This window comes from Pyxicephalus adspersus, chromosome 8 (genome assembly GCF_032062135.1).
Source record: "Pyxicephalus adspersus chromosome 8, UCB_Pads_2.0, whole genome shotgun sequence".
Lineage (NCBI taxonomy): Eukaryota > Metazoa > Chordata > Amphibia > Anura > Pyxicephalidae > Pyxicephalus > Pyxicephalus adspersus.
Window position 1 is genome coordinate 30,815,146 of NC_092865.1, and position 24,557 is coordinate 30,839,702.

At 37.6% G+C, this 24,557-nt stretch overlaps 1 protein-coding gene across 3 annotated transcripts in view; it reads left to right on the plus strand.

Moving 5' to 3' along the window:
* Positions 1–24,557, plus strand: part of LOC140336657 (uncharacterized) — a 161,782-nt gene that overhangs the window by 15,454 nt on the left and 121,771 nt on the right. For 2 of the 3 annotated variants that reach the window (XM_072419917.1, XM_072419918.1), the window contains exon 3: positions 4,977–5,024. The exons of the other annotated variant lie outside the window; for it this stretch is intronic. In XM_072419917.1, the coding sequence (XP_072276018.1) occupies positions 4,977–5,024 (48 nt within the window). The remainder of the gene's footprint in view (positions 1–4,976; positions 5,025–24,557) is intronic. 3 annotated transcript variants of the gene reach the window in all.

Consider the following 24,557-nt stretch of genomic DNA (forward strand, 5'->3'; position numbering starts at 1 on the left):
TTAATTCATTTTCTTGATTTTTATACTATGTAGTGTGTGTTCATGTTTTTCTATTAATGCTGTAGTCAATCTGGAAACTGTTGCAGATTAGTAACCAAGCTAATTTCTAAGTGTAACTACTTATTCTGAGAAGTGTCAATCATGAGAAAAACTTTGATTTTTGTATGTTTTATGGCTAACACAGTGAAATGGTTGTTTATTTCTTGCTGTATAACTTTATGCAGCCTTATGTGGAAATGTAAACATACTTGATATGCACATCAAAGGAGGAGATTTGTGCAAATAAAGAATTCCTCACATGTTGTCTCCAGCTGTTTCCCTGTGTAGGTATTCCCTTAATCTACCTCATTTTAGTTGTGATCTTCCGTCTAAACTTAAATGATTTTTCTTACTTGTTATACCTTTGTATTTCCCTACAGTGCCCTGCCTAGCATGCACAGTAATCCACACTCTCTCCTATGATTTATAATCATTGTGACAAATAGATGATTGTCTATAGACCTCTGCAGCCACTGCTGCTGTGAGCAAATGGCAAACCCTGTTTTTAGTATAATCCTAAATGGCTTTGGTGACAACCCAGTGCTTTATGGGTAATGAACAAACATTTCATATGAAAGCAATGAGAAATGGTGATTTGGACAGTTTGGTAAGCCTTATCATAGCACAATTGTCTCCTTTTCTTTATCCCATCATCCCCCCCATATCATAGACCTGTGGAGATGGTTGGATCATCGACTGTTTTGGTTTTAAAGCTCCATTGCTGGATTTCTTTGATGATGCAGATAATGGGGTATACCAGGCTGACCTCTAAACCATGTTTTGTTACTTTAAAGCAACACTTATATATCCGAAGATCCCAGCACAAAAAGACACTAAGGTTTAAGAAAGTTCTGTGAGACAGACCATAGATGTACATTTGTTCTCAACTTTGAAACAGTTGGTTGTTTACTGAGCAAACCTCCCTACTGTGGATTAGTGGAACTGAGAGTAATCTTTTGGCAAAATTTTGTAATTTCATGTTTGCTCGGAACATAACATATTGTCCCGTTCTGCTTTGTTTCTTGCAGCAAGGGATAACCCTTTGTAATGTAGTCTTCATGTCAGGCGACATGTAGGCATCTTTCACATGAGCAGAGACTTTGTCAAACCAAATGGATGGAAAAGTGGGAGGATTGTCCCATTAGCGCTGGGTAATATGTTAGCTTGATATAAATACTGTTTATTAATAATATTAATGATCCATTCTGGAATTCCCTCTTTTCTCTCTTTCTACACAAGGTGTTTTTTTTTTTTTTATTTTTTTTTTTTTATCCAGAATAAGTTGAAGGGCATCCATTCCCTAGTCCTTTTTTAGGATTATCTGATGACTTGGATAAAAGTCTTGCCTGTGTTTGAGGATTGCTTATTAGTGACCTGGCACTCTAGAGTTGGGTGACTGTGTTCTGTATCCGTGAGTGGACCATTTGGTGCCCATATACCTTAGGAAAGGGGGGGAGGGATGCTTGGAGTTAATGTATTCCAGAGTTATTGACAGGCAACCATGATGGGGAAGAAGTGGGTGGCTGGAGTAATGCTGTATGCGGTAATTACTGAAGATTTAGTGTGTTGAAACCATGTCCGCAGCAGGCATATAGGGAGTTTGGGACTATGCAGACTGATTCAGCGGCACACACCCTAGAACCATCTGGAAACAGCAGCTCTAGTTGGACTAAGGTAGGCGTCACTGGGGGTCTCCTACTTTATTCAATCACTTCTATGAATGGGTGGGATGGTAGAATGGGATGAGACAAAAGTCTCGCTTTTGTCCAGCATGCTGTAGGTGGCATGGAGAGGGGAGTTTGACTGTCCAAATCCTACCATACCTACCTGCTATTTTTGTAATTTAGATCCTTGTAGATCTATCTAGAGCCAATTTTTTTGCATGTGTAATTATTGTAAGTATTTATCAGGTCTTATATATAATGTGTATATATATTTTGGGGTGAAGGCAAATAAATACAGCTCACTTTTCTATGTTATGTTGTGCCTTTACAATCCAGTTACTAGAGAATAGCATACTTGTTTCATCATTTTTTAACTTTAGCTGTCCTAGTCAGTCAGCCGGAGCCTTGAAGTCACAACCTGGTTTCACTCCCATTCTTTTAAACTAAACCTTTTAAAAGGCTTGGGCCCTTCCTGGATAGGAAAATAGGCTAGTGAGTGTGTGCACTGTGCCATGCTTCCTGATAGATGTGGGCAGCTTTAAATTACTGTACTAGTATTTTTTTTCTATTTCATTCTGCAGTGCCACAAATTAAATTAATGAAACAATGACATTTTGCTACCAGGAAAGGCCATGAATGCTTTGATAGCTTCTAACATTACATTCCACACTATGTTGGGTAACATAAATATATGTAAGTATGTACTGGCCATGCTAAGGTTATGATAAGAGTAGGAAGCAGTTGAGTATTCTGTTGTGCTTCATGTGACCCCATAAACTTTCCTGTATTTAACCACATTTACTGCACTTAACTAGTATTGAAATTCAATGCCGTTTTCTGGGCAAGTACCCTAGAAATATCACCAGGGAATGGTTACAATGCACTTTGTTAAATTGACCAAAATGAGAGACAGATTTATGTTTATGAACTGGAAAATAGAGTGTTTTTTAATCAAAAATGTTACTTTATAGTGTAACTTTCTTCCTGTTTTGTTTAGAAATTGTATTTTATTCAGTGCTTGTTCAAACATTTATAATACAAACCATCACTGTGTAGTATAATGCAATGGGTATCTTTTATTCCTTACACACTTTCACTTAGATAAAAGTGGCTCTTGTGTTCAAAGTGAATTGATTCCAGATGTCCTGGTTGGTCTCTCCTTTTGTAATCATTACGTTTAGAAACGCTTGCTTTTAGGACTAAAATATACTTTTGGTTTTGTGATTTATGTGGCCTATCCATAAACAAGTTGCCTTACAACTATCTAAACTGTTTGAAAATAGCCTCCATTTATTTTATAGACTTTTCATTGCTGTGTAAAACTGGCCCACCAGTAAGATTTTTTTTTTTCCAAAGAAACGCATAAGAATTCCGCATTGCTTGTGTGATGCAGTGTATGTGTGTCTTTTGTGTGTGTGTGTATGTGTGTGCATTTTTTGTTCTTTTTTCACTTGAGCTTTGTCATTACCATCTTTAGACCGTTTGCACCTAAACAGGAGTAAAGTAGTGTTCTTTGAAAGTAAAGCAATTAAAGTGACTTGATTGCTTTCAGTGGAATGCTAAAAGTGTTTCTGAGGTACAAGAACAGGTTAAAGATGGTTAAAAAAGGGATTCTGTAACCCTTAAGTGTCAATTAAATTCAATCCCCCCCCCACCCCTTTTTATTTTAAGAACATTCTAAATGTTAAGTTGAATTTCGGGCAGGTATAAGGCATGCATATTTTAGTTCTGTATTCAATATTGTATCCTGTAGTTTTTTGGGCGTGCCTTAATTTTAGTTGGAGTCAGGCTTTTTGCAGTCCATTGTACATCAGAGCTCAGAGATGGAAGATTTTCCACAACTGAATGTTTTGCAGTCAGCATGCTGATAGAAGTGCAGAGTGACAGAGGACCTCATAATTCTTCTGTTTCTCCTTTCACTGTCCAGTCGGTGGATGGGAATAGAAGGTAACCTATATGTAAAAGTGAAATAGCAGCAGTAAAAAAAAAAAAAAAAATCTCCGCTTCTCTTCCCTGCTGGACGGGGTTTCACTGCATTATTCTTGGGAGTGGGTAAACAGTAATACAAATTCTTTGTCAGGTAAAAGCACTTCTGTGTAATAAATGGATTTGGATTTCACTTTTATTTCCTCCCTTTTTATCAAGCATTTTTTTTGTGGAAATAAGGAACAGAATGACAAGAACACATCAATCTTACTGAAAAACATAAAAGGCGCAAGAAAATAGTCCTTTGACATTATTCCAAAAACAATGAAGCCAACATGAATGTCTGGATTTCCGTTTAAATTTATAGTACTGCGTTAGAAAACTTTGGGGTTTTGCATGTTGGAAATCTAGAACATGTTTCCAAACATTTTGATAAAGAACCCATCTCGTACTGTGGTATGGCTGCACAGTTTAAGTGACGCATAAATAACTATAAAGTGATGGCTGAAACAGTGAAGATACAAATTTGTAGGAAGTCTGAAGCCAACTCTGAAATAAAATCTTTCCCTGGATCAGGCATTAAGTATCTATCTAGTTTGAGCCTGGAATGACTCTAGTAGGAACTCCTCAAGAAGATACTTGGCAGATGATGCTCCAGTCTAGCTGTATTCCAAGGTTTTTTTTGTTATAGAATAGAATGTTGGGAAAAAGAAGGTTGCTGTAAACTGAAATAAAGCTCACACAATGAATGCAACAAGTAGTCATAAATGTGAATTCTTGTTGGCGTTTGGCTGTACTGTAGATATATTTCAAGGTAGTATTATAGTTTCTACTTTAAATCTGTTTACCAACATTACTAAAAAAGAATCTAGATTTATACGCATGGGCATCAACTGTTTTCTTTTTCTGCAGTCATTTTATTAAACTCATTATTATGGAGAACTTAAACTAAATATTTGAATCAAATGGAAAATATACAACTTTTTCCCGTAAACCCAGTAACAAGGTTTGTGGCTTATGATTGTAAGATGAATGAGCACAAACAAAATGCCATTTAGAAATTTTATTGGGTCACATCCCGCAACTTTTCACTTTGTCCATATCTAACTATAATCAACTGTATATGTAACTATGTTGACTCAGGGAGTAGTCCTAAACCATATTTAGAAAATGGAAATAGAAAAGGCTACAGATGCCAACTGTCAAATGTGAACCACATTTGAAATAGTAAAACATTCATTTCTCATTATTTCTCTGGCTAAATGCACCTTTTACCCAGCCAGAAAAGGGGGGAAAATGAGCAATTTTTATATTCTGAATCCACTTAAAAAAATGTTTCTTCAACAGGGTTCAGGTAATGAAGATCGACAACGTTGCAGTGCGTGTACAGCTAAAGTAAGTTAAACTATATATATATATTTATATATATTTTTTTGCAGTATTACGTTCCTCTCTTTCTTAAGGCCTTAAACTATATTTTTATAAACGTGAATATACTGTTGTGCCTAAGTATCCCTTTCCTTGACTCCTTAGCAGAATTTGTGCCCAGTCTGCAATTAAGGATATGTGGATTTTTATTATATTCCTCAGGTATTTAACTACTTTTCTTTTAATAATTTTCATTACCCATGTAATAAAGGTTTAATGCAGCAGGACTGCAAGGCTACCTAATGGTGGTCCTATTTTTTATGTTTGCCTAGGTTTTTAATGAGAACGTATTTATAAAAGTATTTAAGCTTCTCGACATGTAAAATTTTAACCATGCAACCACCCAGCTCGAGAATGATATTGCCAATATTTACAGCCTTTTATTCCAAAAAACACTCTAACCCTCCTTTTAAACCAACATATTTCAGAGGCCTCACACCATAGATGGGTCTCACCCCTACTGAAACCATTACACAAAACCATTACCCCACCCTGTCCTCTCTATACCCTTTTTTCCTGTTCCCCCGTTCCAGATGTTTCTAAAGTGCACCCAATGTAGAGTTTTAGTTGTTTTTCTCCAGTGCACTGTGCTGTACTACAGTGAGGGAAGCTCACAAAAATTATGGATATCATTTTTGTATTATTGTGGTGCGTTAGGCAGGTGAACACATGATGGAAATTAATGGGCAGACTTATATACCCTGCAACAGCGCAAATGTTTAAGATTTTATGTTGACTTGTGTTTACCTATGTTAAACCTCCTGAGCAGTAACCCCGAGTGTGGCTCGGGGTAAAAAAAACCTGCTGAAAGCGCTAACTCCGAGCCATACTCGGTAGCTAAAAACATAAAAATAATGACTTATCTGGTCCCATTGCCATCCTGCCCATCCTCTGGCTGCATCCTCTTCCTCCGACCTGTCTATCGGGGAGTGTGTTGACGTTCCCTGGGAGTCATGAGGACGTTGGTGCTTGCAGGAGCATGTCAGGAATTTCAAATTATTTTGTATTGGATTCAATACAAAGTAATCATCATTATTATATATGTATGTGCTACTGTACAGTTATATCACGTTTCAGTATTTTTTATTTATTTAGGCACCCTTGTTTTAACTTTTTTTTTTATTAATTTTTTTTACATTTTAAAATATTAGACCTATTTTGGTGAGTTATGCCTAAGAATTACAGGCCTACAATGTAAAAACAATGTTCTCTTTTATACATATAAATCCGGACAGAAATAAACCGCTCAGGAGGGTAACCAACCTCCCAAGTGCAGATAATCATCTCATTGACTTTAAGGGGTACAATGAAAGTTTAGAGACTATGTTCTGCTTTGTTTTTGGATGTAACATGACTTATTGAGGTGCATTTGAACTTAACATCACGTAAGCAGACTTTTCTCGTCATATTTGCTATGCAATGCAAGTTTAAGTAGCAAATACATTTTAAAAGAATGCTTGTCAACCTGAGCTGTAAAACTGATGACCATCATAAAAAACACTTTGAAGTAAAACTACAATATTGGCGGAGATTATGCCCTTAATAAAGATGTTTTCCGTTGTATTATGTGGGGTAGCATTTCTTTCTATGTTGTAGAATTTTATTTAAATATTGATCTCACATAGGCTTAAATATTGTGTCAGCTGTGCTCAAACATTTGCTTTTAAGACAGGTATGTTACCTAAAAGGCTTAAAAACTTTTAGTCATGTGACTTTATCCCAGACAAATACATATTCTTACATTTACCATAAATTATATACTAGGTAATTATTTGTTCATCATATTCTTACGTTAATTCATGGATGGATTTAAAGTCTTTTTAATTGTCTAACTAACTGAAACTGATGGGTTGATGGCAGCCATAAATAAAACATTTGGCAGACATATCTGTAAGGAGAAGCAGTAAGCTAATAGCCTAGACATTGTACTGGAGATCTTGACTGCACATATGCAGAGGAAAGTGTATGTTCTAATTAGATGAAAGATTGTGTTTTATTGTATGTATGGAAAATGCTTATTAGAACACTGTAAACTTCTCACAATGTTTTAGCATTTTGTTCATCAAAAATATAATATGATACCACAATAGCTTTTACTAAAATATTTCTTTCTAAAAGCATTTCAGTATTGACAATATACAATTTTTACCTGTGATAATGCAGTGTGTAAATGATTCTTTTACAGGATATACTATCAGTGACCCCCCAACCTTTTGCATGTTGGAGACCACTAAATGAACGGTCTCTGGACCGCGCGTCTCTCAAAGCGGATGAAACTTCACCCCAGAGTGACGTCATGATGCCAGAATCTGCACACTCTCCCATAGCAGGTCTAACCCTGTGATGGGAGAGTGGGTAGGTTGTCCTCAGGGACATAACCCTCCCACCTCACTGAGCCTGCGATTGTCTCCGAGAGATGTGGTCAGCGGCTCTGGCCTGTATGCCCCCCCAAGTGGGGTCCTCCCCCTGACCCCGCTATTCGGTGCACCGGCCAGGCCCGCGGCCCACCCGTCAGATGGCTGGGGGTTGGGGACCCCTGTTGTAGCGCATAGAATATATGTAGCATGGTATCATATCTAAAGTTTCATTCGAGATATACCAAATTGCCCATTGCAAAGCTGGAACTAAACCCAAACATTGTGATCAGGCATGTCCCTTCTACAATAAAATAACCTGCCTGAACACAACTTTTAAAATACTCGCCTGTCCCTATTCTTTTGCATCTATCACTTTCTTCTCTACCAGGTTCTGATCATTGGCCATCTTGATTGGGCAGTCTAAAGTGACTTGCCTACTACGCAGCTCAGCATTTTTTAAAAGATGATAATGATCGAGCAACGAAGTGTGTTTTCATTGCTAAAGGGACTGCAGTAGTGAACCTACTTGATTTTTATGTTGTGGAACTAAAGCTTAAAAACTTTGCAAAAAGAATTATTAATCTTCCCCAATATTTGTCTGGTCTCTATCTTGCCCATTTGTAGTAGACTCTGGTTATTGCCCTAGGCAGTATTACCAGCATTTGTTACCATGTGCCCCTTAATAACCCTTATACTCATCATACGTTTCTGAAGGAGCCAAAATACCAAACGCATATTTTTGGGATGTGAGGGGTAACGATAAATGCCCAGAGATTAAATAAATACTTATACTGTAAATATATGCAACCTAAACCTCATATGCAAATAGTTCATAAATGTATTTTTAGCTGTCGAGAGTGCTGTGGAAATATTTGTATTGTTTATTCATAAATAGGTGTCATAGCTATCTATTCATGTATCTGTATGAACATAGTTTAATAGAAAGCATATTCTACTTCACGCTCAATAAGAATTTTGCATTTCCTACTGTATTTCAATAGGATTTTACTGTTAAGCTTTCTTTTCCTGTAGTGCTCTTGAAATGTGGGGCATGTATGAGTTATGTTAATGTGTTAGGGCAATGAATACATTAATTTCATTAGTGAATGGCCTGAAAGCAATAATTACCAGTGTAGGTGTGTCAGAAACGATCATGTTCAGTTTTGCCAGTTAATTATTAAGATTTTGTTCTGAAGGACCCAGATCTGACATCCAGCTTTTAATTTAGCTGTAAATAAAACTCTCTAGTACGCAGAGAGGGAAAACTAAGCCAAGAACTTGCTTTGCTTTTGGATTTTTACCTATTTATTTATTTGTTTTTCAATCTCAACTTCCAATAAGATGCCAAAATAATTAGTGTCAGTGATGTGAAGTTTATTGCATAACCCCAAAAGGGCACATTATAATAAATAATAGCATTGTTTTGTTTTCAATACGTATTTTTCTTTCCTATTTAAATTACTGTATATTGAATTTTCTATTGAAAAAGACTTGATAAAACATAATCTTAAAAAGCTATTTAGTGAGATAGTTTTATGACTTTAAAAGGTTTTGTTGTTTTTGTAAACTCTCTAGGGGCCCATACACATTTCATATTTCTTTTGCTAGATTTTTTTTTTCGCTATCTTTCATAATTTTTTCCAGCAAAAATAGAGCACTGTACACACAGCATTATTCAAATGAATGGAAAGAAGAAGAGGAGGAGGAGGAAGGATGAGCAGGAGTCGCCCCTGCTGTGTCTTCCCCAATGAGACATTTTAGCAATAAATTGCTGTACACACACTTGATCTAGGCAAAAAAAGCCTCTAGAAAAATATATATATTTTTTGTCAATCTATTGCAACATCTCCCCTTTGCAAAAAAAGGCAAACGGGCAGGAGAGGAGGAATTGCCATTGAAAGAAACTTGAAAAAAGCAGTTAGACAATGGGAAACAAAGTGAGAGCAAGGCCACTGATACCAATCGAGTTCATGATTTGGATTAAAGGGGGATGATCAATGGTGTCAAACGCGACATATAGTTACCATGTGACTTGGCTTTGATGACTTTGGTGACATTGGTCCCTTTAGTAAGAGCTATTTCAGTGGAATGGGCAGCTTGAAAGTCAAACTGGAGTGGGTCAAGTAGAGAGTTTGTGTTCACATGGTAGTGAATCTTTTAAAGGCAAGATGTTTGGAAGCATATGGTGGAAGGGAGATAAGACAGTAGCTAGAAAGTAGGAAGGGGTATAGCAAGGGTTTCTTCGGGATGGGGAGAATAATGGCATGTTTAAAGGTAGAGAGGTAGATACCAGTAGAAATGGTGAGGTTGAATAGTTCATTTAGTGTGTGGGGCCAGGGTGCAGGGGTGGGTGCAGAGTAAATCGCAGAGAATGTATTTGGAGCAGGTTTGGGTTCAGGAGGGAGTTAATTGTTGAGAAGAAGCTGTGTGGGTTCGAAGCTTGAGATCATATGATGGCAGAGAAATAATTTTGCCTTGGCAAGAGTGAGTGCAATGTTAAGGTGTTTGTAGTCCATTAATTCAGTGCTGAGGCTAGAGATTTATCCACTTGTTCTTTTCTGCACAAGCAGTCTTTTTTTGTAGATGTTTGGTGTGATTGTTGTGCCAAGGTTGGGGTTTGCAGGATGAAGATAGCAGAAGGTGGCAGGGGCAACTTTATTCAGAGTGGCTATTAGGAATGTAAGGTATTTTGAGAATAGGTTGAGTAGAGGTTACATATACCTCTCTGCCATGAGCCTGGTCTGAGAAATGACAAAAGGGGCCAAGAATTAAGGTGTTTTTTTTTTTTTTAAGATTTAATTAAGTAGGTTGCAGGTGAAGAGGTTGTGGTCAGAAAGGGGGAATGTCCAGGTGGGTTGGGTTGCAGAGTTCAGAAAATACCAGGTCGTGTGTGTGGCTGTGGCCATTTATATTCTGGGCCTGATTTTATTAAGGCTCTCAAGGCTGGAGAGAATGGGAAAGAATATGTAGGATCTAAAAGACAATGTTATCAAACAAATTCGAATTTTGGGCCAGGGGGGCAGTACACTTTGTTTTTGAAAAGAACATGCCTTACTCCCACACGTCCCACTGACTCTCACCATGTTCGGTGACACTTACTTTGCCAGTTTTGTTTTTACAAGTCATATTTGGCATGGCTCACAGTTTCCTAGTTTGTCCACCCTATCCTCTTTTCCTGAAAGTCTATATTCCAAGGCAGCCATTAATAATCCCTGGTGAATCTAAAATGTGCATTCACTGATGTAGATTCCTCACCATTATTTTCCTACTATCTACATGTCTTTGTTTTTAATCACACATGCTTTCTAAAGTATTTGTTAAAGTTGATATACTAAAGGAGCCAATTTGTTCCACATTATGATGAAATTACTTTTCTTTCACTCTTCAGATCATTCTCTCTAAACCTTAAAGGTGGTTTTGCATGAACATCCTAGCAGATCAGCAGATTATGATGTTGTTCCATATGTGGCTATATGTAGGTGGATCAGTGTACAAATAGATGTGAATCGAAATGGATTGATGTATTGGAAAGCATATCAAAAGTCCTCTGAAAAGTAATATATGTAACTGCTGTTTAAGTGATTAATTAGTGCTAGCGTTATTAGGTGCATTAAGATGATGCACCACATCCCATCTGCTTTACTGATGAGTCAACTCTGAGTTTATGCATCATTTTCAGTAACAGAAGTCTGTTGCAGAAGGTATACATTTTCAACACTGTTCACAAATTACTTAAACAAATGGATTCTTTAAATATTTTATATTTAGTCCAAAATTCTTTATGAGCTGTCAAAAGGTCACGTGCTTTATTTGGAAAGACAGTGTCAAACTAAAAGGTGGTGGTGTGTGTGTGTGAGATAAGCAAGGAGCATGTTAACGGAGCAGAAGTTACTTTTGAGACATTATAGGGAGAGTTCCATATGGGGGTGCATAATACACAGTTAATGATTGGAGTCTGCTATAGGCCCCCCAGAGATAAAGAAGAGATGGAGAATCAACTACTTGCCCAGATAGAAAGGGCTGCACAGGCTAGGACAGTGTTAGTGATGAGTGATTTTAATACCCTAGCATTGACTGCAGTAATAGTACTGCATGTACAGCATAATGGTGGAAATTTATGAATTTATTACAAGATAATTATATGGTACTGTTTATAGAATCCCCGACTAGAACTGATACTCTGTTGGACCTAGTTTTTTCTAACAATGTAGAGCTTATAACACATTGCAAATTAAAAAACAATGCAAATTAAACATCTGGGGAGCATACAGGAAGCAGCAAAATGGGAAAGATGAAAACTTTAAATTTTAAGAGGGCAAATTTTCCATTGGGGTGGCTCTCCATGACTCCAGGACTGAGAGAAAATTGTCCTTAAAACACACAAGTTAAAAAAGTCATAAAGAATACGTAAAAGGCATTCCAAAAATATAAAAATGAAAGAGCGCCTTAGTTATTTGAACATGATAAACAATGACCTAAAAAGGAAATCAAACGTGCAGAACTTCAAAATGAAAGACAGATTGCTAAAGAAAGTAACACCAACCAAAAAGTTTTAAATATAATAATGGCAGAACTATCAGGTCTAACAATCCAGCCCCTTAAAGGATGTCTCCGGTTTAGAAACTGGTCATAAAGAAAAGGTATATTTACTAAACACAGCCTTAAACAAACCTCAATCGCTCAAAATTGATATGATCCAGAAACAATTGGATAAAATTAAAGTTGATAAAGCTCCCGGACCTGATTGATTACACCCACATGTCCTCAAAAGCTAAGCTCTGTTATTTCAAAAACCATGGTTTCTAATTTTTGGAAACTCTTTAATCACTGGCATTGTACCAAGGGGTTTGGCGTAAGGCCAACATGGTTCCGGTTCCAATTTTTAAAAAGGGACCAGAGTCATTATCAAGAAACTACAGACCTGAAGTTTAACTTCTGTAGTTGAAAAGATCGTAGAGAGTTTGATAAAGAACCACATTGAGTTTCTGCTGGAAAATTTAAGAAGTGATTGAATGGATTCAAGAAAGACTGAAGTTGTCAAACAAATTTGCTCTCCTCTTATGATGAAGTAATTAGGTAGACCGTGGAGTAGCAGTTGATAAAGTGTACATGAACTTTGCCAAAAGCATTTGAAACGGTACCCCACAGACGGTTAAATATGCAAGTTGGGGTTCTAGATTTAGACAATTCAATCTGTAAATGCATAGAGAGCTGGCTTAAAGACCACATCCAGAGAATATTGATTGATTAATACACTGAATGGTCTAAGGTTATTAGTGGTGTACCTCAGGATTCAGTGTTGAACTTTTTTTTTTTTTTTTTCTGTTTAACATTTTGTATAAATGTAGAGTTGGAAATAAAAATACCATTTCTGGGTTTGCAGAGGACACCAAACTATGTAATGGCATTAGGTCCATACATGATGTCTATAATCTACACGCAGACCTGGATGTACTGTTTGGCAAATTAATTTAATATTGATGTATTAGTATTGAAGTTATGCACTTGGGGGCTAACATGCATGCTTCATACTGTCTAGGGGGAATACACTTGGGGGAGTCAAAAATTGCAAAGAATCAGGGAGTTCTGGTAGATCATAGACTTATTGAAGCTTGGCATTGCATGCTGTTATTATCTAAAGCTCTAAAGTACTTTCTTGTATTAATAGATGAATAGACTGTAGAGATCAAGACATAATCCTGCCCCTGTACAATGCATTGGTCAGACCACATCTGGAATTTGCAAAAGTACGTTGTGGAACTGGAGATGCAGAGGTGCAGCGAAGAGCAACTAAACTAATAAAAGGCATGGGGCAGAGGAGACAAATAGGGAGAATATGATCTCCCTTTGTGTGTACAAAGGACAAGAGGACATTCTTTGAATTTGAAGGGAAAAAAAGCAAGGGATTATTCAAAGTAAGGTTTTGTTTGCTAAAAAAAACATTGATGCATCTACATGAAATCTCATTTTGCACATTGTCACTCCAGGTTTCAAAATGTATTTTCTGACCACAGGAGTACACTTGCAGAAAGCCTCAACACTGGAAATCTTCTAGTATTCTAGTAATATTGTGCAAGGATCACTAAACCTGAATTGCTGAAGATTGATGGCCTTCAAGGAATAACCATTAGGGCAAAAAGCTATGCTAAGGGGGGCACATGTCCCAAGTCTGGTGATACCTATGTAGGCACTGTTTGGACAGAGGTAATATACCTGGATCTACCTATATAGGTTTTTTCTTTCAACCTGAAGTCTCTCTTTCTGGCCTAAAGTTGCTCTTCAGATATCAGGAGCTGGAAGGAAGTGGCATAGAACCTCTGCAGCTCTCATTGGGTAGTTTCCATGAAATACCAGGGAAAGGGGAGCAATGACATTCAAGTTCAAATGTAATAGGACTCCCACAAACTATTCGTTATCTGCGTAATGAGTCGCTTGCTCTTTCCTATGGTGCTGTGAAACTATGCCAAAAGCCATGTTATACATTACATTGATTCTGACTATTCAAATCCTTAAGCAGTAGCCATATGTCATGCATTAGAACCTGGAATTAGTGGGCATTAGTCTTTGCTAGTGACAACTGCAAGGTGTTGGGGGAGCAAAGTATGGACGTGCTTGCACAGGTGGGGAAGGGGCAATTCAATATTTCTGCTGCTTTGTCTAGCGTTGGAATTTGTACAACAACAACTTCACTTAAATATTGTTTGTTTAAACAGGAGGCTTTTTATGACTGGCAGTTAATTTACCAAGAGCCTTTTTATTTTAATATGTCCAGGCTTTGTTAGATATTTTATTCTATTTATCTGTTCCTTGGTATGGAATTTGACTTTTTCTTTCATCCGTTGTCTCAGATGTGCTTTTATCATCAAACACAAAAGATAAACTGCATGTACTAAGAGATTTCAAATTATCACACCGGCATTAAATTGCCCTTTATATTTATAGCTTTAAAAAAGTTCATAATCTAAGTGTGTTCCCTGCCAGTTAATTTCCTGATAATGAACATTTTACAGGTTCTCTTTTGAAAGTGCAGCTATTCTTCCTAAATCCCTTTGTCTGTTCTTTATTACTTTTGTCATTAAGCATAATTTCTTGTCCAGTGTTCCCTTTTCTCTATGGAAGTTTTTTTTTTTTTTATGTATTATACAAATTGTCTGTTGGATTTTGCTTTTTTGAAGTACACTATTCAGCTATCGTGGTCACAGCCAAAGTATCTTTATAGAGGCCCTGTAACCTAAATTTCTGGTTTGTTTTTAGGTGTTATTCCTAGATTATTTTCAATTTTAAAAATAAAAGCAAGAATAAAGCTACGTACACACGGCAGATTTTTATCGCCGGAGCATCGGCCAAATATCGGGCGAAAATTTGCCGTGTGTACAGTCGGTGTCGTCCATCGTCCGAACGACCGACCTGCCGGATCCACGGATGACAACCGATCCTAATGAAAGGCAAGGGGGAGAGCGCGCAGCAGGGTGCCGCTCCGTTGCTTTCCCCCTCCCCTCTACATAGAGCATGAACGGTGCTGTATGTACAGCACCGTTCATGCATCGTGCAGTCCCTTGTCGTTGGAAAGGATCGTGAAAGATCCTTTCCAATGACAAAAATTGCAAGTGTGTACGCAGCTTTAGTCAATAACAAATATGTGATGTGCTGCTTTAAAGGTGACCATGTGTGAAATGTAAAAATTTGATTTCCTAACTGTGCAAGGATTTGTATGATTTAACAAATAAATAGGACTTTTTCCCTAGAATAAATGGATAGAGTTAATAAAAACAGTGAATGTAATGGAAAGACTTTCATATTATAGGGAATTCCTATTGCATGTTTAATACACCAAACACTGTTTGCGAATGCCTATTGTTTGTACAATTAAACACCACAGAGATCTTCTGGCTGTGCTTGTTCCTAATAAACACTGGGGCACACTCCTATTGGTTTTTGGGGAGTGCTTTAATCTGATTTACATCCACCTGGCAGAGTCGTAGAACAAGTTAGAGGTGCTTGATCTACTAGGCCAATGTGTGATTTTAAACTGTCAGTGTTGACCCAATTGTGTTATCTCTAAACCAGTATCTCTGTCCAGGAAGTTAATGCTGACCCTAGATATCTAAACAAAGATCACTCTGTTATTCAGGAAAGAGAAGTAGATTGTGTGTGTGTGTGTGTGTGTGTGTGTGTGTGTGTGTGGGGGGGTTTATCAAGTGGAATTAAATATCTTCTTTTAATGGGTATACTGGCACATTACTTGGCCTATTGCAATTGATCTATAAAAATTGATCCAATGCTAGGTCTACATTATATCCCCAAATCCACTTTTATTATTGTACGATTGAAAGATGATCTTGCTGGGAGTGCAGTTTTGCATAGTGTAGCAGTAGAATTGGAGCCTTGGTACAGTTTTACGGTTATCTGTAGCTCCGTTGGCAAGTCCCCTATTTAGTGTCCCAATTTTACCAGACAGAAAAATAGGGGGTAAAACTTGTAATAAAAGTGTTTAATCTGTGTTCCTGCATTTTTTTTTTTTGTCTTGAAAACATTGTTTATTGCAAACATTCCTTTGCTACTTCTTTCGTAAAATGTTTTTTTTTTTTTTTTTTTTTTTTTCACACCATTAGAATTAGAAAAAGAATCCTGGACCTAAAATGAACTTTTGAGCTTGATTATTTTAGTATAGAATATGTAGAATAAATTTTTCATACATGTAAATGTCTGTGTGGACAATAAGTAGAAATATTCAGTATTACATCATAACATGTCCTAACCATTTAGAAAGAGCATCAAGTCTCTGGATGACAAACACAAAACCTACTTTGCTCAAACTGATGTTTGGGTACAAAACTAGATAATCTAGAATAATGCCATTATTGGACCCATCTATTTCAGCTAACATTGACTACTCTGAGGATGGCCGCAGCAGATAATCAATGTCATCTGCTTCACCATTTATAAAAAAAAAAAATTATTTATTATTATTATTAATAAACAGGATTTATATAGCACCAACATATTACGCAGCGCTGTACATTAAATTTTTTTTTTCTCCCCTCTCAATGAAAAATGCTTGGAGCATCAGAGGAAAACTGTGATGTGCAGCCTAAAGACAGAATTATCAAGCATTACAGTAACTCTTGCAGTGAATCACAGGGGAATATAGTATGCTACCATACACTAGTGCAATGCATTGATATGAATCGATAGGTGTAAATTGGCTTTAAAGTTTTTTGCTAACCCATTTCACTCTTTACAAAAATCTTGCTTATATTCGTTCTGTCCTTTATGTTATTAACAAGGTCTGGGATCAGTTGAGCAGACTGCTACTGATAAAAGTGCAGGAAACTTGGAAGATGGGGTGTTGGGAACATTCCTTTTAAGTCCAGATGTAAAAATGACACTTGATGTTTGAATGTTAAATAAAAGGCCTAGGAATATGCAACTGTGCATGTTCCAAGTTCTTAGACTCGCTGTCAGTCAGAAAAATTAGCCGGAATTATTTTCATGTTACATGACACATACCAGCACTGTTAAATTGGTCTTGGAATCCAAGTTAAACTAATGGAAAAGATCAAAGCACAGTGGGCTAAACTATTTTAAAATGTCACCTCATCCTCCCCTACAAGCTAATAAAGATTTGGTTTCAGACAAAGTCAAGAGAGAGACATTGCCTCTATGGGTGGGAATATTTACTATGCAAAAACATCTTAAACGGGGAAAGGCAGCATCTTTTATGAAATGGGAAGTTGGCAGGTGACAAGTTGTTAGGCTTCCCCTCACTGGCAGGTGACCCTGGAGGTTTGGAGTCTTTGACACCTGGTCCTTGCCATAGCATCATGCAACTGAGGATTTACCTGACCACTCCAATGGCTATTTTGCTGCAAGATGTTACCAGGTCATGGCCAACGGGCTTTTCCCATTAGAGGCTGCCAGGAACAGATGTTCAAGTGTGGGAGCAGCTAACAATAGTTTTGGTCAAAGGCAAGCCAAAGTCAGGGCAGGTAGCAGACATTGTAAAGTGCGGAGGTCAAGAAACAGGTGATCAGACACTAAAATTAAGTACTGCAAGTAACCCACTCTAAAGGTCCGCCATAGCAGAGGGGACTTGCATAGTCTTTGCCCACATGTGCACAGTGCAAGCCCTGGGTGTTAATTAGCAGTAGCATTTGACAATGTACTTCTTTTGTTCCACTCCCCATATACTGCATATTGGTCTTGTCTTCCCACAATCTCGTGCCATGGCTTTCATTTGCATGCATGTGCTCACTTCACAAAAAGGGCTTCTTTAAATAAAACAAGAATTGAAAAAAAAGCCTTACTTTTTCCCCAGAACTGTTATTAAACAAAAAAGCCTGCAAACAAAGATGCTTGCCTGTACCTCTGACCTTGGTATTCCAGAAAAGTGCCCCCTACTGGCAAAATCTTCAACATCCCACACATGGGGAGTGCGTATTGCACTGTGGTTCCTGCCACCAGCCAGCAACTTTATTACACTTTTCTCATGTATTCTGGATTTATTTGTCCATGTAACCTGATAAATAGTAGCAAGATACCTGTTCCTTCCTCATAAACAGAAATGTTAAACACCAGGATCCCAAGAAAAAAAATCTTCCTGCAGCAGCCTTTTCTGGCCACCACTAGAGAGGGATATGAGGTAGGGCAGAAGTATTTTGTGTTAGGATGGTGTAGGATCCATTATTTTATGTTCGCTGCTGTTTTAAATATTTAACACATTAAAAATGATTTATTGTAGGCCAGTACTCTATGGTAAGATAATTCTGTTTGGAGGTCATTTTAGCCATTTTTATAAGACTTTAAAAGAAAAATTGGTCTTAAGTTGTTGTCATTTTGATAAGAAAACTAACCATTTATGTCACAATTTGCGAAATCTCTTTGCCTGATAAAGTGCCTCCAGTGTGCAGCCGTCAAGCCTCTCACCCAGGGTGTTCCATTTTTCATAAGTTATAAACAATACAAAATTTGATTCCATTTTACTTTGTCTTGTTTCTATATCTTCTGACAAGTATAAATTCCTCTTGTTAATCTGTCTAATAATCAATCATAACTGGGTATTTTACAAACACTCGAGATACAGTAACCTTTCAAAGAAAAGTCTATTCCCTGAAGAAAGGATTGGTACAGAATAGAAAGGCAGTTCTCTTTAACCCTTTAATACACACCTAGATTAGAACAACCTACCAACAACCATATAGAATTTACTAAAGGGGTAATGGGTCCATCTCTTTATTTTCTATCCACCCATGTCAATCGCCATTGCTCAGCCATGTTTCTACCACTTACACAAGATAATGGTTAACAATATAGGCCTGGGTGGACTTTTTCCTTGGTCATTGTCTTTACTGTTGGGCTCCAGCATGCATCCTGTAATCTACATTACATTTTACAAATACTTAATGTAAACAGGGCTTTAAAGTATAGGTTTATTTATGTGCTGTTTTTATACTTGTACATCATTAGTAAACCTTGCTGAATGGCTTAATACACCTGCATACTGTGTTTTGCTGCAAGATTTACCGCTGGGCTGCACTTTTAATCATCATTATTATGTAGTTAATTTTTTTGGCTTGGACCTCATTCATTCAAGATAATATTGATGCATAAGCTGATCATTGCAGAGCCCTAATTACTATTTTTTTTTTAAACTTATGTAAAGCTACATTAGACAAAGTACTAAAAATTAACTATAGCTAAACTATTTTTGTTAGCAGTTTTCAGGAAGGAATTCTAATTTAGGTTTCTAATTCTTACTTGCAACCGTGGTTTTCTTGAGTATCTTGTTTTATAGACCTTGACCAGAAGTATGCTGAGGCATGCTAAGCTTTAGTAATAAAATGTCAGCTGTTACACTTCGCATTGTGTCAGAAAATGTAGAAATTTATTGTCCAATTTAGAAACCTGAGATGTTACTGGGAAGTGCTGTGGGGTGCGTTATAATGAAAATACCAATCCACATTAGACATGGTTGCCATAAGCAAAAATTGTAATATCTTAGCAAGACTTTAAGGGAAAAAACTCCCCAGCTCATTGAAAGGAGTGCAAATCATTACTTTGCAAATATTTGCAGCTTCCTGCAACTCGAAAGGGGTTAAGCCTTATTTGTAATAAACTTGCATTCCTAATTTTCTAAGTGATGTGCCAAGTTAAGTACTATGATGGCCTTTGGACAGATTTATATTTTGTCTTCATCTGAATTAGTGATGACTGACAAGAGGACATTGTTTTATACGCAGCTATTTAAATAAAGGCCTGCAGGGTGTTTCTGTAATGTTGTCACTTCAAGTCCCAACTGGTAACCAAGAGATGTGTATTACAAAGTAATCTTCATTAGCTTTTATGATTTTAATCTACTTCAGAGTGAGGTTGGCTTAGATGGCAAGACATTTTAATATATATAGACAGCTTTGCTTTTGTTGCCCACAAATGCAATGTCTCTTCCTTTTTATTTTCTCCCACAATAAAGCCAGTTAAAACCCTAGAGAGCTTGCTTGTATTTGCTTAGGTGCCTTTTGTCTAGTGTGGTGTAAATATCCGTTTATAAAGTAACTTTTGTGCACTTTTGAATGTTTAAAATATCGATAGAAACATCCCATGTGGCCCTAATAGTGTTTGTTCTGTTTGCCCGAATTGACCTCGATGTTTGGGTTGATAAGGTAGCCAAATTCGAATCCTATTGATGTCAATCGGGAAAGATTCTGGTTTATATTGTGTAAGTATTGAGTGCTTGTAGAGCAGCCAAATACAACAACGGCTTGTGAAAACATATGTGCATAACACAAAAAAGGGGGGATGGGGGGCTTTGTAGCCATTAGGATGGGCAATTTAGGCATCTTTGAAGGGAACGTAGAAGAGACCTCAATCCTTTCATTTACAGCTTAGTGTGCTCCCTTAAAAAAAAAAAAAACTGGTAGAATCGCAACAACAGGGACACATTTATATATGACCTAAATTAATTTTCATTTGTAGAATTCTATAAGGCAAAAATTATACTCCATTCAATTTGAATTCTACTTAAATCATTGGCATCAGTGCCAACTTTGCAGCTTGGTGGATCCAACCAGGGTGCCAACTGTGCAGCTCGGTGGATCCAACCAGGGTGCCAACTGTGCAGCTCGGTGGATCCAACCAGGGTGCCAACTGTTCGGTGGATCCAACCAGGGTGCCAACTGTGCAGCTCGGTGGATCCAACCAGGGTGCCAACTGTGCAGCTCGGTGGATCCAACCAGGGTGCCAACTTTGCAGCTCGGTGGATCCAACCAGGGTGCTGATGACAACCTGTTATTGGCTTCCGTCTGGTAAATTCTGCAGCAAAACAATTACCTCAAACATTTAGTCAAAGAACTATCTTCACATAAAAGCCAGACGAAAATTTGTTCTGGCTCACACGATAGACAAATCTATCACACAGTATGGTGTTTTCTAAAAGGGGAAAAAAAAATACTTGACAGGCTCACCTAGATGAGGTTGGCATCACAGGATATGATAATTATTATCCTGTATTTGCATAGTGCCAATATATTACAAAGTCCTGTGACTTACACAGTCAAAGTTTGGATCCAATTTATCTAATAATATTTGGTTTTAACTGTTTAATTTGGATTGTTTTGGATGACAGCTATAAACATTTGTGGTATGAAAGTCCCATATTTTGGTATTTTGTATATGTTTGGAGCCAAATATATTGCCATTGTACTGATAACTTGCATTTGCATTTTTTTCTTTTGTTTGGTTTACTTTTTATGCTTTCAGTTACTATTTTTGTGGGGGCTGGGACTGCAGAGCAAAAGGAACTTGTACTTTAATTTTCCTAATACTGTACACATTCCAGCAAAAAAACATATTTTTATGAAAAATATAGATATTGCTGTTTTTACTATTCTGTTTACAAATGCACTGCCTCAAACAGCTTTATGGAATGGTTTCCATATGAGAAACTAACTTGCGCTTTGCTCTGTCAGATGCTTGTCCAGGTGCTGGAAATTTATTAAGAGAAGCATGTTTCACTTATAAGCTTTGTGTTTGATTAAAAAGCCATAAATTTTAAAAACTCTAAAATCCCCTTTAGGCGTATTGCAGTACATGCTGAAATTAGTAATAGCCTGTCATCATCTTTAAGTCTGGAATGCTTTGGAGCACACAGGACAGGTGTTTCTTGAATGTGTCCTGGCAGTTTCACAGTGACAAAGCTTGTTTGAGAATAAATCAAAGCAATAGCATAAATACCCTTGTATTGTTAGATTTGGGATTAGTTTAAATAGCTTTAATGTATAACCCCCCCCCCCTTTATTTTTTCTTCTGTGAAATGGAATTCAGGATTTTGTTTGTTTAGGCAAAAAAGTGTGGTTAGCTAAAAATTACCAACATTGTGAGGTATTGGGTTTCAAGTAAGGGAGTGTAACATGGGAAAATTTAGTCCTTTACCGCCCATGATATTAGGGATTAAGTCTTGAACAAAACATTATTCCTTAACCTCCTTGTCGGTATGAATATTTTAGTATTTTCAAATATCAAAGTGGTACATTTGACATTTTAAAAATTTTAAATTTCCTGCTGGTCATGCGCCCCCCCCCCCCAGCATACGCCACCCACAAGCACACAAGACGCTTGCCTGCCCAGCATCTGCGTCTCCAACGATCTCACGCTGGGGATGCGAGGCCAGGGGCCACATTGCCAAGGGGCCAGGTATTGCCAAGGGGATGCAGATGTCCGGCTGAACCTGCCGGAGGACGCCGCGGGCTCCTGGAGATCAGGTAAGCCTTCAATTCCACCCCGAGTGTGGCTCAGGGTTACCGCTTTTTGTAATGAAAATTGACCCCGACCAACACTTGGGATTACCACCAGGGAGGTTAAAGTGGGGAAAAAAGCAACAAGGCAGGGAAGGTTATTTTACAGGTGATGTTCCTTCTGCAATAAAAACCTGCCTGATTGCAATTTTTTTTATATGAATTACCCACCAATCACTGTTCCATCACAGGCGCCACCATCTTCTTTCTTTCTTTCTTTCTTTCTGGTTTTTAATCTTCATCTTGATGGGCCAGGATGACTTAACCTCCTTAGCGGTAATCCCGAGTGTAGCTCGGGGTGAATTACCCAAACCAAAAGCAGTAACCCCCACCCACACTCGGTATAGAATTGGTAGGGAGTTTCAAGTCTTACCTGGTTCCCGCAGTGTCCTCCAGTGATGCCCGGCATCTGCTTCCTCTGGAGATGCCGGCCGGGCATTGCCAGGCTATACAGATGCTGGCTGGCATCTGCGTCCCCAGCGTGTGAAAGTTGGGGACGCAAGGTCAGGGGAATCAGATGCCGGCTGGGCAGTGCAAGCATGTGGCTGGAGGGCGGGACCAGGCAGGAAATTTATAAAGTATTTTTAAATGTACCGTTTTGACATTTAAAAATACATATTATTCATATTGCCAGGGAGGTGAATTCCCACGTGTGCACGAATTTTAAATCGGTCCCAGCAAGCCCCAGGGATGCTGGGATACCCAGAATATTATCAATAAAAATATTATTATTAAACATTATTCTGCAATAATGACCTGTCTGGTTGCTAATTTTCAAAGCTGAATTCTGCTTTCTGTTTAAGACTGATTACTTGATGTTCTCTGGAGCTTTCAAGGGCTGTTGTAGTAGTAGTAGCTTTGCAGCGTACACATGGATATAGGCAATGATCAACACACCTTGTTTACTAGCCAGCTCTGTTGGAGTGATACACAAGTTGTGCTGACCAAAAACTCCCCTTCTGTTTTGAGTGACAACTTGCAGTACCTTGCATCTTTCGATTTTTAGGCCCATGATATTTAGTGTGATATTGTGATCTATCTTCAGTAAACTTGAAACTGGGTGCACTACTTGTCTATATGTTCAACTACTAATTTATATATATATATTTATAAATATTTGTGTGGCCCTGAGGAAGGGGAGTCCTTAACCTTCAAAATGTGTTGAATTGTTCTGGAAAAAAAAATTCGGTCTTTTTGTGGTGCCTCTTAATGAATACTTTGCTTTCCAAACGTAACAATGCCACCCAAAATGCATACACTTGCATACAGGCTGGTTGGCTACATGTTTGTGTGTGTGTGTGTTTTTTTTTTTTTTTTTTTCTTGTTCCCCACAAATCGTTTTGGGTCTGCACCCACTTCCTCCAGCTCTCCTCCCTACCCCTCCATAACATTGAATCTGTTATCTTATTGAGTTGTATCATGTGCATCTAATGGTTGCTGTGTAGCATATTCTATATTTTGCTTCCCCGTGATAATCTGTAATTTTTTTTTGACACTCCGTAATTGCATTTTGGTATATTTTGACCTATTGAAACCAACTTCAGATTTTAAATCTATTTAGTGGTATCAGATAAAATATTTGTGTTGCAGAATACTTTCAGTAAACAATCTTTATTGGATGTACAGTATAACCTTGTTGTTTTCAAAGCTCCATAACTCCGTGGAGTTATAGTACTGTTTAAAATTCAATGAATTGCCCTCCAACTTTAAAAGCAGGCATTCAGGCTTTTAAGTCAAAAAACAGTGTGCTGATTGACTGTGCTGACATAATTGTGCTAATGACATGATACTGAGGCTACATTGTTGGAGATATGTCGCTTATCATCACTGTGTTTTTCATTTACTCCGGCAAGACTGCTATTACACATGCACCGTGCTCTTAGCCAGCCACTTGGTAGTACTTACTGTTTAAATAAACATTGTTACAAGACTGTTAGTCACAGTCTAGAGAGACCATCAGCTGTGCATAGCTAAGTATAGTGCATATACTTTCGTTCCTTAAGATTCCAACAAATCATTTTGTGTTTTAATGCTTGGTTCATCAGTGAAAACATATATCACCAGCTAGCTGTTCTTTACAGGAGTGATAACCTTTTTGTGAGACCAAGCTTTCTCTATATGCTGTGTATAGCAATTGATCCTCCATGGGTATACATATTGTATAAATGAGTCCCCCCACCAAAAAAAAATCCTTTATATATAGCTCTTTGATCTATGTCAATCTGCATTCTAAACAGTTCAGGACAAAGAACAGTCCCTGAAGTATTTGTGCTGTCCAAAAAGTCCAGTCCATTTATTTTAAACAGCGTTTATATAAAACCTTGCAAACCGATTCTGGAAGTCGATCTCTAGAC